Below are 14,488 nucleotides of genomic sequence, written 5' to 3' on the forward strand. Positions count from 1 at the left end.
AGAAGAGAAAGCCATTGACATCCTGAACAATCTAATTCGGATCAAGAGTCAGCAGACTTGATCGGGAATTTTGCAACAACGTTATTTGGTATCAGTTATACATGACTTGTTCAGGTCTTCTTTGAGGAATCCATGCATTATTGGTTGGTAGGATTCTAGACCAGCTGATCAAGTTCTAATTTTAAGTTACAAATTAAGCGACTGATCGAAAATTAAGAGATGTCAATAGTGTGGTATCCATCGGGTTTTTAATGACCAATAAAAGAAAGATTAATCTCGGAAAGGTTCGATCCAGAATTCGAAATAAGGTCTCGTTAGCCAGGAAAATTATTGTCCGGCAACAACTGAGATTTTGAGCTTTGAAGAAGCAACTGTTGGTTTTCCAGTTGCAGTTCTGTTGAGAGTGTTGCGGGTGATTCTGGTGGACTAATCGATTCGAATCCTACCATACCTTAAAGGTTCTCGGATCGACCAAAAACGCTTTTAATCAGTAAATCAGGTTTTATTAGACTGTTATTCAAGGTGAAGAAGTAATCATGTCGAGGAAAAACAAGGCACCAGATATCCATGTTAGAAGTGGGGTGCTGTCCTGTTTCAACTACAAGAAGAAGAGTCTGCTTCAGAAGGTAGGCATCCAATTTAGGAATGAATTTATTAAGGTGGAGGGAATCAATAATTTTATGGTGTTTCTCTAGATTGATTCACAAGTTACCTTGTTATGTATATTTTATGTCTATTTATGCCATGCAGGTATAGGCTTAATTTTCCCAACTTTCCCTTTTATTGGCTTAGGTACCATTCTCAATGCGGATCTGCAAATCACGCAAGTGAATTGTTGTCTGCGAGTGAAGAACTGAAGATGTAGATTTATTTTCTGCCAACCAGTTAACAAACGGTTTGGCCGAAGAGCAATTACATTTTTTGATTAAGAGAAAAGGAATAGGATATGTTACTGAGAGGGGCAACATCTGAATTCTGAAATCGATTATCGCCACAAACACATCTTGGTCTTCGACTGTTCGAAGAGACACATTTGAAATGCAGAATTTGGTCAAGGATGGTTTGATTGATTAAAAAAAACCCGACTAATTCATGCAAACTTTAATGACAATTGCAAATACCAGTTATGATGTCATGTGTGTACGTGATCATGTGGCATCAGCCAATGAAACCAACAACTTGGTGTGAACATGATAAACTAGCCATGCCTGTTTTTAACTTGACATGACAATAAATTACTTTGAGATAATGAGCAGGAATGTGTCGTGTCTGTCAGTTTCGGACGACTCAAGCCGAAGCGCAAATTATGATACTAATATTGAGTTTCTGTAAGTGAAATTAATATATTTATTTCCGTCTTGGACTATACAGACCTTTCTTCTCAAAGAGTGTTTCCCCATGTAGGAATAAGCCTACTTCCGCTAATAATTTTCTTAGAGAGCAGGTCGAGCAGAGCTTTGGGGTGTGCCTTGTGAGAAGTGGAATACAAATCTACAAAATTGGAAACCACAATGTTTCTTGGGTGTTTCAGACGTCAAAAAAAATCAACAAAGAAAAATTAGTAGTCCGACTGAAAGTAATAGCACTTAATTTAAAATAGTAGTAATAAAATTGGATAGTAGCAGTCGTACAGTGGCTGCATGAATTAGTATGGGTTAGTAATAGTAGTAGGCCTAGTAGTGTAGTAATAGTAGTAGTAGTAGTAGTAGTAGTAGTAGTAGTAGTAGTAGTAGTAGTAGTAGTATAGTGTAGTAGTCGTAGTAGTCGTACATGTAGTAGTATAGAAGTAGTAGTAGTAGTAGTAGTAGTAGTAGTAGTAGTAGTAGTAGTAGTAGTAGTAGTCAATAGAAGTATAAAAGTAGAAGTAGTAATAGTATAGTAGTAGTAGTAGTAATAGTAGTAGTAGTGTAGTAGTTGTATAGTAGAAGTATAGTAGTGGTAGTAGTCAACCATACGGGTATTCTGAACATGCAAGGCGTGCATGTTAAGGCCACCGCACAACTAATGACTGGTCTGCGACTCGATTTCGGAATAAAACCTAAGATTTTATGCAAATATTGAGACATGGAACTTCTAAATCATACGGTACGTATGTTTAAATCTTGTGGCTGTATGCTACCATCCTTATTAGAATAAAAGCAAAGTGAACATCTAGTCGAATTGACGTCATAACCGTACAATTGGCTACGATATGAAACTAAAGGCCACCGCACATCTTACGACTGTTCGCGATCCGATTTTGGAACAAATCGCATTTGCTCATTTTCTGAAAATGAAAATGGAACATATCATTTTATTTGAGGTTAAAATTAATTGAAAGAATACTACTATAACCATTTTGAAAGATTGCAAGCCTTTATTTTGGAGTAAAGGCCAAATTAGTTTCAAATTGTAGCCAATCGTACGACTGCTATGACGTCATTACGACTAGATGTTGAATTCGCTTTTATTCTAAGAAGGATGATAGCATATTCACAGATTTGAACATAGGTATAATTCGTACGATGATTTAGAACATTACACAGTAAGACATTCCATGTCTCAATACTAGCATCAAAGTCTACTACATTTTATTCAGAAATCGGGTCGCAGACCAATCGTAAGGTGTGCGGTCCCTTAAGTTGGCCTTTACGCCAAAATGAAGGCTTTCAATCATCCACAATTCTGATATTAGTATTCTTACAACCAATTTGAACCCCGAAACCCCGATTCGTTTCTTCTCTGATTTAATGAAAAAACAAAATGCGATTAGTTGCAAGATCTCTCAGATCGTGGACCAGTCGTGAGGTGCACGTGCGGTGGCCTAAGGTGTGCTAAGGCCTTTAGGCAATGGATTTCCGGCGCGCCGCGGCGGGTTGCACAAGAGATCGCATTGTCGCATTCAAACGTGACTCCCAAATTAAAATGCGATGTGATTGTTAGATAATCAGAAGCGCTCATTTGTCACTTGAATTTTATTTTCATAGTTGAGTTTAAACGTGTTTCTGTCACAGGCCCCCGATATAAAAATATGGCATCTTGCAGTTTTCGGTGTCATGTTGCAAGGTATGAAAATTGATCTGCAGTTCAATATCTTACTTCTAATCAAAATGAATGTCCCTTTGTAGAAATCTGAATTCTATGGTAGCCTTGTAACTAATAGTAACTTAATTCTTTGGGAAATGGTGAATGGCTGTAAAGCCTGCACGGTTATCAATAATAAGATTTAGGGCCTAGTTACCATTGACACAATGATCGCCATGTAGGCATTTTGGCCATGAGAAAACATTCTGAAAAGACGATCATACACACAGTAACCTCTTATCCAGGCAAGAGAAATGTAAGTAAAACCTGGGGAGCGTTTCACGAAAGGCCTTGTCGGACGTTTTATCTGACAAGTCCTGTTTTATCCCACAGTTGTCATAGTGACAGCGCTTCTCAGCCAAGCAAAATCATGGAAAGGTGTCAGATCTGAATTAAGTGAAAATGTTGATGAAACGCTCCCCTGGATTCATTTGGGTCACGTCTTTTGTTATCCTTGACATTTTATTAGGAAGCGTACGAGTTGTCACCGATATACTGGAAATGCTTCCGCCACGGCACCACCGGAAATGTCCTCCTGCAGGGGTATCGGAGTGAGGTGTCCCACAAGGACAAACCTCGTGTTTCCATGGTCGTCAGTGGCTGTACCACTGAACTCCTTCCACCTCTACTCAAGTCTAAAGGCATCGACTACCCGGGGAACGATAACTACCTGGGTATCCAGACCGCGGAAGACAAGATTGTGTTTCTGAAAGCAGAAGGGAGGTGGGTGAAAGTGTCCTAGCTGATCATGCAACCCCAGTGTTGATTTAGATAATATTACCCTTACAGTGACTTTAGCATGGTTGATGAGGATGATGTATGAGTAAATTATAGGAGAAATTATCATGTACAGTTTTTGTATTATTATTTTGAGATGAGAAAGTGGTCAGGTGATTTTTGAAAAGTGAGTAATTTGCCATGATTCACGACAGATTTTTCAATTATTTTGTATCAGAAGTTCGTCAATATTATTAGTGCAGGAACATCTAGCCAAAATTGCTCAAACAAGAAAAAGGGATAGGGCGTTTTGAGAGGGTATGCTTATTTGCTGTGCTTTATCAGATAACAATGAAGGATAGATAAGAGAAGTTATTTGTAATTTTTTTGTATTGTTCCATATGTACTTCAGTCTTAATGGCGAAGCTTAAGACCATGGCTCCAAGTTCAGACCGACCATGACATTCCGATCCGTCGGTCGGTTTGGATTCTTGATGTGAATGGAGCATTAGATTCTGATATCCTTCTATCACGATGATCATATCGAATGGACAACATCACCGTACTCTTATCCAACTCGTCCCAATTCATAACTTTGTCGTCACATAGATCCCAGCGCGACCTTTGGTATAAAGACATCTTGGAAGCACTAGGCGACAATCCGGGTAAAACGAGTACGAAGGCGATGACGTCGATAATCGAACAACATTCGACCAAACAGGAGAGACCTCCGATGCCGTCTTTGGATGATAAGATCGACAATGACAATCGTTCCTTAAGTACCAAAGCACAAGCTCCCCGGCCAGGTCAATCTGATGTGTACCATGTACCCGTAAGTGTGTTTCATTTATGCCAATCATTAACTTTCCAAAGTGTTTGACATTGTCCATCAAATGGAAATTTATACTGGTAATGTCAGTGTGAAACACACTATTGACAAATATGAAGATGCAACAAAATATAAACACAGGTCTATACATTAAACAATAACGAGAAACACAGTTATATCAAATGCTTTAAAAAAAAAACATCAAGGGTTACGAGTCCCCATGTGAAATTTAAACAAATATTTTCGAGGAGCATGCTATATGGTATTAGTGGTTCGATTGTAGTACAAGCAAGAAAACAGAATTGGTTGATTGATTTTGAAGATCCTGACCCAATTCATTTCTTTTAATGAACGTGCCATATCTTAATTCCATCGATCCGATTTACTTGATTTTATCTTATGTATTTCACCAGTATGAGGATTACGAACCAATGCGTTGCTCTGTTTCTACCGACGACGATGGAATATCTTGGCCCGGTACCAAGCCGTCGCCATCAACGAGCACAAAACATGCTTCTCCCATCATCTCAGATGCCGGGGATGAAGATGCATTTGTTTCCGAGCCTGGCGATATCGATGACGATGGATACATCTTTCCCACCAATCTGGCTATGAAGATCAATGACGTCCACTCTGAAGGGGTCGAAGAGCCACCGTCGGCTGAAACTTTGCATTCTTCTGCCAAAACATCACCTTTACATGGTCCCCGCCTGCCCGAAGCAAAGCCGGTACCGGTGCTACCGGTAACTACAGAGGATCGGCCAGCCATTTCGTCCGACTTCATCGAAAGCCTGAAACAAGCCCAAGAGAGCAAGTCCCGTCCTGCAGACAGTTCACCTGAGAAACCCCGCTATACCCCTTTAGCTCGACGGACCAAGCCCCCACCAATCCCAGACAGTCTCCCGAAGGTAGTGATGCCCAAGGACCTCAAGCAACCAACACCTGAAATGAAAAGTGCTACAGAGGAGACAGTATCGCCACCGGTGAAGACACCGTTAAAGGTGCCGGAGGGGGAACAGTGTAGGAAGTCTCGCCGGAAGCCTTTGAAGATGCCACCTCCATTGCCTGCTGGAGGGAATTTAAAGCCCAAGGCCTTTCTAGGGAATAGCATCAGCGATCGGCAGGAAACCTTACCGCAGTTGCCACCATTCCCCCAGACTAGGATTCGGCCTAACCAAGGAGACTCCAATACAAGCTCTTCAGAGACATCACCTGTCAAACAACCTGTTGCTGAAGCTAATGAGAAAGTCTATCAGCTAGTTAGGTAAGTTGACAAACACAGAGGGGCGTTGTCGTTAAAGATGCAAATGTTTATAAAATCAATGTGCCATGAGGAATATACAAATTATTGATGCTCTGCTTCAAAAATTTTATCGTTGTATTTACTGCCGAAAATCAGTCGTATTTCTGATCAAATGAATTATATTTACGTTTTAGGTGATCCTTTTGTTTCTCTTGTTCATTAATTCCTCTATTTATCGATCCACGCGTCCATACGTTATGTTTAATTCATTATCATTTCGTTAAATGGTATTCAATCTGTCTGGGCTTAGTTATCATTCGGAAAAATAATAATAGGTAACGCTCTACGGTTACACTTCGTAATTCCGAAGGTTCTTGACTCGGAAGGTTCGTAATTCCGAAACACGTAAATTGCCTATACCTCGATGTTCGTTAATCCGAAAACGTAAAAGGGTTCGTTTATCCGAACATTTGTGGCGTTATTCCGAAGGTTCGATAATCCGAAAACAAAATATGGTTCGTTGTTCCGAAGGTTCGTAAGTCCGAAAACGAAATAAGGTTCGTTTATTTTCGGACTAACAAACCTTCGGAATTACGAACCTCATTTCGTTTTCGGATTAACGAACCTCGGAATTACGAACCTCACTTCGTTTTCGGACTAACGAACCTTCGGAAAAACGAACCTTGGGAATAACGAAGCTTCGGAATTACGAATGTATGCGACGCTCTACAACTTATGTTCACATCTGACATCTCCTCTGAAAGCAAGCAGGATGGGATGTATTTCATCACCTGATTAATTTAAACTGCAAACTGGTGATTAATAAAAAAAAAGTATGAGATTTAATCTTACTCTTATATTGAAGTTTTTCCATTTAGATTGGTACTTGAAACCAATGTTTAAATAATCATGAATACAATGAATGCATCTTATGAAGTGATAAAGGAGCAAATAACGTATCAGCCGTGTATCAGTGATGCAAAATTAGTCAAAGACACTGCAAGTAAATGAAAATAAAGTCACAAAAATTCACACTTAAACATAAAATTTGCATGACTTCGAAAGAGGCGGGAATGCACAATCAAATCACAGAATTATAAAAAAAATCTATAACAATTATTAAAATGTCTCATTTGGATTTGTAAAGAACGGAATAAAATAGAAAAAAGGAAGTTGATTAAACGTTATGGTACAATACAAGTAAGTGAATTAAAGTAATAATTTCAAGTCAGCTGAATATAATTAACAATGGTAAATTGTAAGGTTTAGACAGAGGCTTGGCATTACAACTATTATACCAAGGCCATGTCAGGCAGTAAAGCGGTTACCAATTACCATTTTATGATTTCTTTTTCATCGTGTCCACAATCACTGTGTTTGTGCCGAGTCAGAGAAATTATCAAATGGTTAAGTATTTTATTATTAATGATTTAACTTTCGGTTTTGTTCTTCAAATAATGGTCATAGGCTATATTAATGAGTTTATGTCAATCAACTATTCATTTCCGCCTCGAAACAAGATGTATATGGAGCATGACTTGGCATACTCTTCGAAGGGGGCTATGCTATGATTTTTTTCCAATAAAATGATGATAGTAAAGCGCCTTGGCCGTCTATTAATGGTGACAGTGACACAACTAATGCTCCTGCGACATTTACTCCGGTCTTAATATTTCCGAGGGCACGGGGTTAAAGTCAGTCGATTGTAATAGGTTTTTGGTTCAGATTAGGTATAGATTTAGTTTTGGGGGTTACATTTCTTTTTGTTTGGCTTAACGGCAAGATTTTCCATCGGAGCAAATGTCATGGAACCATTTTGCCATCATCGTCGAAACTTTCATTGATTTTGCATACACCCCTTTTATACGCGCACTGTTTTTTTTTTGGGGGGGGGGGGGTGTTGATTGATTGTTTTAGAGGGACAACATATTACACCAAATATTGATCATAATCTCTAAGAGCTAATCTGTCCTCTTAAAATGATAATAGGGACCAATCCCTTTGGGGTGAACTGTACACCAAAATTTTATTGAGCGCATTATAGCTACTTTTCGAGTGAACTATGTTGCAAATCTTACTCTAGAAAGAGTGAGAACGTCTCACCGGCTCCGAGTGGAACGCGATTAGGGAACAGTGGGCGTTTCATCAACATTTTCGTCTGACAAGTTGTCAGGTCTGACAACTTACTTTGATTATGATTGGCTGAGAAGCACTGTTACCATAGTAACTGTCGGATAAAACATTACAAGTCGGATAAAATGTCTGAAAAGTCCTTTCATGAAACGCTTCCCAGATTAGCTCTGTTGAATGCAGGCTTGAGTATAATGCATGCAGATATGGGCTGGGTTCATATAGTTGCAACCTGTCTTTGATAGTTTAAGTTACTTCATGTTATATTTTGTTTATGTTAATTGAATATTTTTTTTATACTATTTTTGTATATTTATATTTTGTTTATTTTTAAAATATTATTGTAGAACTATTTATCATGCGCTTAATGAATATCCTCTATTATCATGATAATGATGATGATTATCATTATTATTATCATTACTACTGCTCTACTACTACTACTACTGCTACTACTACTACTACTACAGTAGTAGTAGTAGCAGTAGTAGTAGTAGTAGTAATAACGGCATATTTACCCAGGGTAGCCACTTAAGTTCCGAAAACTGTTCTCCCAGCGGGCCCTGCTATTATTATTATTAGTAGTAGTAGTAGTAGTAGAAGTACTAGTATATTATAAATCTGGGGGGTGTCATGCCTATTTTGATTGTTTTAATGAAAAAAAAGTATATTCAATTGAATTCGGGGATGACATTGGCATTTATCTCAATTGATTGAACAAACATATACCATGAAATGTGAGGAAATGGTGAATAATAATGAGATTTTTTTCTTCGTTATAACTAAATTCCCTTTTTCATTCGTTTTAAGGAGCTTCCGAAGTACACAGATGTCTCCTGATGCAAAGTCTATTGAGATTTCCAAAGATCTTTTAGAAGAAAAGGAATCATTATCAGTTACCCTGGTCAAGAGTATGGTTTAGTGAGTTGATTACCCATTCATTTTGTTTACCATTCTGTCATTATTTTAGATTTGGATTATGTTATCAAAATTGATGAATAAACATATATTGGACATGTTTGGCGCACTATTATAATTTACTTTCGTATGATTCAAATGTATTTTGTTAGACGAATATAAAGTTTGAAATTAATTTTGTTTTACTTCATGCAGATATATTTAAATAAATGATTTATTAATCCAGTCATTTTAGTGATCATACACATTTATTCTTTTACTTTATTCTATATTCATATATTTCCTATATTTCACATTTATTTATCGATTCATACTCAATATTGATTATTAGGTGAAATGATTAATCGATTAATTACTTTTCCACTCATTAAGGGATTGGATAGGAGTTAGCATGTTTAGTGTACAGTTCTGAAAAAAATTATTATCAGCGAAAATAGAAAAAAAAATGATACTGTTTAGATATTGCAGAATTGTCGCGTCATACAGAAAGGGAAACCGACATTTTCTCTATTTATAACTTTCTTAAAATCATAACCAATAATCAAAGACCCGCCATCCCTTCTTTATTGGAGAAGATCTCTATGCAAGGAAGAACAGATTCATTATATCAATGGCTCTGAATAGAGAAATCCATCCGTATCTTATTAAAGGACAAGTCCACCCCAACCAAAAGTTGATCTGAATAAAGAGAGAAAAATCCAACAAGCATAACACTGAACATTTCATCAAAATCGGGTGTAAAATAGGAAAGTTATTACATTTTAAAGTTTCGCAAAACAGTTGTATGCACATACTGGTCGGTGTGCAAATCAGGGGACCGATGACATCATCCACTCACTATGTCTTTTGTATTTTATTATATGAAATATGGGATATTCTAATTTTCTCCTCATTGTCAAGTAAAACAACGATTAATTCCCTGAACATGCGGAATTAGCATTATTTAATACTATATGGATCAGTCAAGTAAGTGCTTATTTTCAAATCTGTAAAAAAAAATGTTGTATAAATCAGCCCCCCCCCCCGCTTTCGGCTCAGTCCCCCACTTTCAAAACCGTCCCGCGGCCTCTGTGTTGTAAAGGGGAAGATTAAACTTCTGCATGATAAATTCTCATTGAAGTTTAGATACTGCCTGTCATATCGTCATATTAGCACCCTTTCGTCTAATTGGTTCAATCATAATTATATGCGTGAAATATGCATGAATTAAATCTTTTATAAATATGTGTCTTTTATCAGTCATTAATTAATTGTAATGATAAAGTTATATGATAAATGATTATTTTCTCGGTTTATCATTTTTCGACGCAATTAGGGAAAAAATGCAGTTTAGTCTACAAGATATCAAGAGGCACTTACTAGAATTCATATTTGAAACGAAATATAATTTCTGCTACAAAGACATATATTCATTTAGACAAAAATGTAGTCTTTTTTAAGTAGGAAGTCTTTTCAAACTTTGAGTAGATTGTTTTTAGCAGGGGCCGCGGAACGTTTTTCAAAGGGGGGGGGGGGTGACCATGCAAAAAAAATCACAATCATATCGTCATTTTTACGTTTTTGTTTTGGAAAAAAGTGGGCTTCAGCCCTCTGTTTACAGTGTCAGTCTTGATGTCAATATTAAAGGGATGGTCCGGGCTGAAAATATTCATAGCTTAATAAATAGAGTACAATTCACTGAGCAAAATGCCGAATATTTCATCAAAATCGGAGAACAAATAACAAAGTTATTGAATTTTAAAGTTTAGCAATATTTTGTGAAAACAATCGTCATGAATATTCATTAGGTGGGCTGATGATGTCACATCTCCACTTGTTCTTTTGTATTTTATTACATGAAATTAGGTTTATTCAATTTTTTTCCTCCAAGAACTAGAAAAACTGGATTGACAGCTGATTTAGTGCATTAGATATTTATTGCTGCAACTTATTTCAGTATAAGGGAGACATATTATTCACACAAGTATGATATTATGTAAAAAAAAAATGATTTTATGTATAACATGAGAAAACGGAAAGTGGAGATGTGACATATTCATGACGAATGTTTTCACAAAATATTGCTAAACTTTAAACTTCAGTAACTTTATTATTTGTTATCCGATTTGGATGAAATTTTCGGCTTTTTGCTCAGTGAATTCTACTCTATTTATTAAGCAATGAATACTTTTCAGCCCGGACCATCCCTTTAATACCAAGGTCCCCTCTCAGCCTCTTCCAGCATTAAAACTACTATATCCCTTCAATCTCTGTAGCATCAGTGGATTTCGGGGTGAGCTATGTACGACGGAGCTCCTGATTGGAGATGAAGTTCATAAGATCAATGGACAGGCTGTCACCTCGGCAGAAGATACACACAAATACATTCATGATCACGATGGGGATACGGTGAGACAGAGCTTATCAATTTTTGCAGTGACATTTATAATAAGATTCATTTTGAAGGAGATTCAGAGAGAGAACAGAGGGGGGCAAGGGAGGGGCAGATGGGGGGGGGGTGAGGTTGGGTAGGTGGGAGAAAGGGAGGGAGGGCATTTTCTACCCTTCATAAAAAATCATATCATTTTCAGCCTAGAGTTATAGTAACCCACAATATATTTTGCATTTCTCTTTCTGTTAAAGGAATTCAGTATCTCCAACATTTTCCCAATTTTTTCTTCAATATTATTTTCATCTTGGGTATATCTTTGATAAAGGTAACTTTCTCAATCAAGAAAATCCCTCACGGTGTGCTGAGCTTCATCTCAAGAGCGCAGGAACCGTCTCCAGATCTCAAAAAGCTTGGGCTGACTCTGTCAGGTAACGAAGTAAGTATATTCGATAGCTCGGATGAGTGTTTCGTCAACATCATTATATTTTGTCCGATAAATTGTCAGATCTGACATCTTTCCTTGCTTTTGATTGGCTGAGAAGCACTGTTACTATGGTAACTGTCGGATAAGCCGGAACTTGTCGGACGTTTTATTCACGAAGCGCCCTCTGAGCTACCTATAAATACCACCCACTATACATTAGGATTGGTGCCAGGGAATTGGGTAAAAGGGAAAGGTAGGGTAAAGAACGTATAATTTTGTATAAAGGGTGAAATTAGTCTTTTGAGGACCCCTCTTTTAACCCCGTGTTTAATGTATTAAATCTAAACCGAGTATAATACTTTTAGAGGGTGCATGAGCGAGAAATATTTACGACACAAAATACAGTTGTATGAGAAAGGTTGTCCTTGAAGACTTACAATTTTTTTTATTGCTCTGTAGATTACGAAGTTCGATTCGGAAGGACTGGTGGCACGAAGTGGTATCCCTTCTCGGCAAGTTGTCCCTGGTATCACAAACGGTGGAGAATTGGTCAACTGGGCACTCACACAGATAAATATGATACCAATCTCGGCGAATGTCACCCCTGCCCAAGTAAGTAAAGTTCGGTACTGTTTTATATTACTCCATATATCCATGTCCATGATAAAATAAATACATCGCAAATTAACACCAGTGTTAATTCAAACACCAGCTTGGTATCTATATCTGTCCACACCAGAGAGGTGTTGAAACAACACCGGTTTGGCGTTAGGCTAACATCAATTGGCCGCAGTATCGGTTTGATTCTTAACTGGTGTTGTTTTAACCTCTCTGGTGTGGACCGATCATATAGTTGCGTTATAATGATATATCTCTATGAGACCGATATACCAGGCTGATATTAAATTAACACCGGCGTAATTTGCATTGTACCTTGCTGAATAAATTATCGACCTTGTTGATCAAATTCATACACATCTTGTTAATATCAATTGGCGTAGACAGACAAGTCCACAGGTACTGTATACTTAGTTTTGAAGGCGTTGCACCTTTTTTTTTAATGTGAGCGAGTGAGGCGAATGAGCAGAGTGGCAACATTTTGTTATTGAATTCGTGTAAGACTTAATCGCTATGTAAGAAAATGAAATAGTATATCGGTTTTCCTCACAACTTAGTCATCCATACCGGGCAGGGAAATACACGTGTACATTACAAATATTCGACAAACAATAAAATAAACTATGACACATATTTAATCAATATATCCAGGGATGCATGTTTAAAATGTAGTAGCATGGGGGAAAGAGACATGGTAGGAGAGAAAAATATGAATATCCTCTTTAAATACTGTCACTTGTTAGTTGTACACTTCTTGTGCTTATTGATGAATGATAAAACTGAAGAAAACATGCTATAATCTTGTACTATTTCTTTTTTTTATTACAGGTGGAAGACATTTTATCCGACTCTGGCAACAATTTAGCTCTTGTCTTTCATCCCACTGATTTCGCAGCAGCCCTCGTACAATGATATCGACTTCAACTGCAGACTATGATGACGACGACGATCATAAGTCTTATTTAGGAGTGGATTCTTTCGGGATGGGGGGGGGTATTATGAAATCATTGGTGGCGTATATACTGCGTCAGAAAAGGAGGTGTGTGTGTGTTGGGGGGGGGAGTAAGAGACAGGAAGGTCCTGCCAATTGCACTTTCGAATTATGCGGTTATATCATGGTCCCTGCAGGGTCCATTAAGGGCTGTGCCCTTTGCACCCTCTCAATGTTGTGTCTCGTTGTGTGTGCGTGTGTGTGTGTGTGTGTAGCGCGTATTTGAGAGGGTGCAAGAATGTGTGTGTCTGTGAGAGGGGGAGCTCTAGAAATAATGCTTGAGGGAAAATGGATGAGAAATGGAATTCTTAATAAATGATCAGTTCACGAGAGACGGTTATTAAAAATGTATTTCTGTCTCGCTGCAGCTGTAGCGAACTATAATGAAAAGGAAAAAAATTATGAAAATCCATATTTTATTGTTCGAAATAGACATGAAATGAAATACTCCGAAAATCTGCTTTGCCTTATTGATCGTGGGCCCGGCAGTCGCTGTGCAGCGCCAGATCGACGAGGCTCTATCCCTTTAATCTTTGAACGCCAAACAGGGTAGCAGCAACTCCCATCTTGTAACGTCTTTTGGTCTGACGCGGCCGGGGTTTGAACCATATAGGTTTGAACCCCCAACCTGGTTGTGAGACGGACACTCTACCAACTGAGCCAACACGACGGTTGAAGCGGGGGGGGGGGGGGTTTGAAACCATGCAAGCAGATTGTCAGTGGCGTATATATATTATGATTATTATGGGAAAAGAAAGAGAAAAAAATGGGAAGTTGGTGGGCAAGGATATAAAGGAGAGAAAGAGAGCGAGATCAAATAGATTTGACGAGATGTGCTTGAATGATTGAATAAAAGCATGGACCTATTACCATGATAAAACCAAGAAATACGTACGTTTCTTATCTTAATATCAACGGAACGTCTGATAAATCTTCTAGACTTAAAACCGGAGGCTTCTCAGTTGTCCCTCCCAGGGGCCGCGGAACGGTTTTCAAAGTGGGGGCTGAGCCAAAAGTGTGTGTTTGGGTAGACTGACCATGCTAAAAATCACAATCATTATGGTCATTTTTACGGTTTTGGAAAAATTGGGGGCTGAAGCCCCCCCCCCTCGGTTCCGCGGCCCCTGCCTCCTCTATTCCATGTAAATTATTGGTATCGGTGGCGGATTCAGGATTGGGGGGGG

General features: G+C 38.2%; 1 protein-coding gene across 1 annotated transcript; it reads left to right on the forward strand.

Annotated features, from left to right (window-relative positions):
* Nucleotides 1-290: 290 nt before the first annotated feature.
* Nucleotides 291-13,306, forward strand: LOC121425314. Its single transcript, XM_041621343.1, has 9 exons — nucleotides 291-626; nucleotides 3,533-3,786; nucleotides 4,390-4,612; nucleotides 5,023-5,873; nucleotides 8,793-8,903; nucleotides 11,156-11,288; nucleotides 11,597-11,707; nucleotides 12,155-12,307; nucleotides 13,142-13,306. The coding sequence occupies exons 1-9, from the start codon at nucleotides 537-539 to the stop codon at nucleotides 13,223-13,225; spliced, it is 2,010 nt and encodes a 669-aa protein (XP_041477277.1). The 5' UTR covers nucleotides 291-536; the 3' UTR covers nucleotides 13,226-13,306.
* Nucleotides 13,307-14,488: the final 1,182 nt, after the last annotated feature.

The sequence above is a fragment of the Lytechinus variegatus genome, chromosome 12 (assembly GCF_018143015.1).
Source record: "Lytechinus variegatus isolate NC3 chromosome 12, Lvar_3.0, whole genome shotgun sequence".
Lineage (NCBI taxonomy): Eukaryota > Metazoa > Echinodermata > Echinoidea > Temnopleuroida > Toxopneustidae > Lytechinus > Lytechinus variegatus.

Excerpts from the sequence above, each read along its gene's own strand:
- LOC121425314 (XM_041621343.1), top strand. The coding sequence starts at position 537 with ATGTCGAGGAAAAACAAGGCACCAGATATCCATGTTAGAAGTGGGGTG. Across the intron at positions 11,289-11,596 it reads ATGATCACGATGGGGATACG|GTAACTTTCTCAATCAAGAA; the intron begins GTGAGACAGAGC and ends TCTTTGATAAAG. Across the intron at positions 11,708-12,154 it reads TGACTCTGTCAGGTAACGAA|ATTACGAAGTTCGATTCGGA; the intron begins GTAAGTATATTC and ends ATTGCTCTGTAG.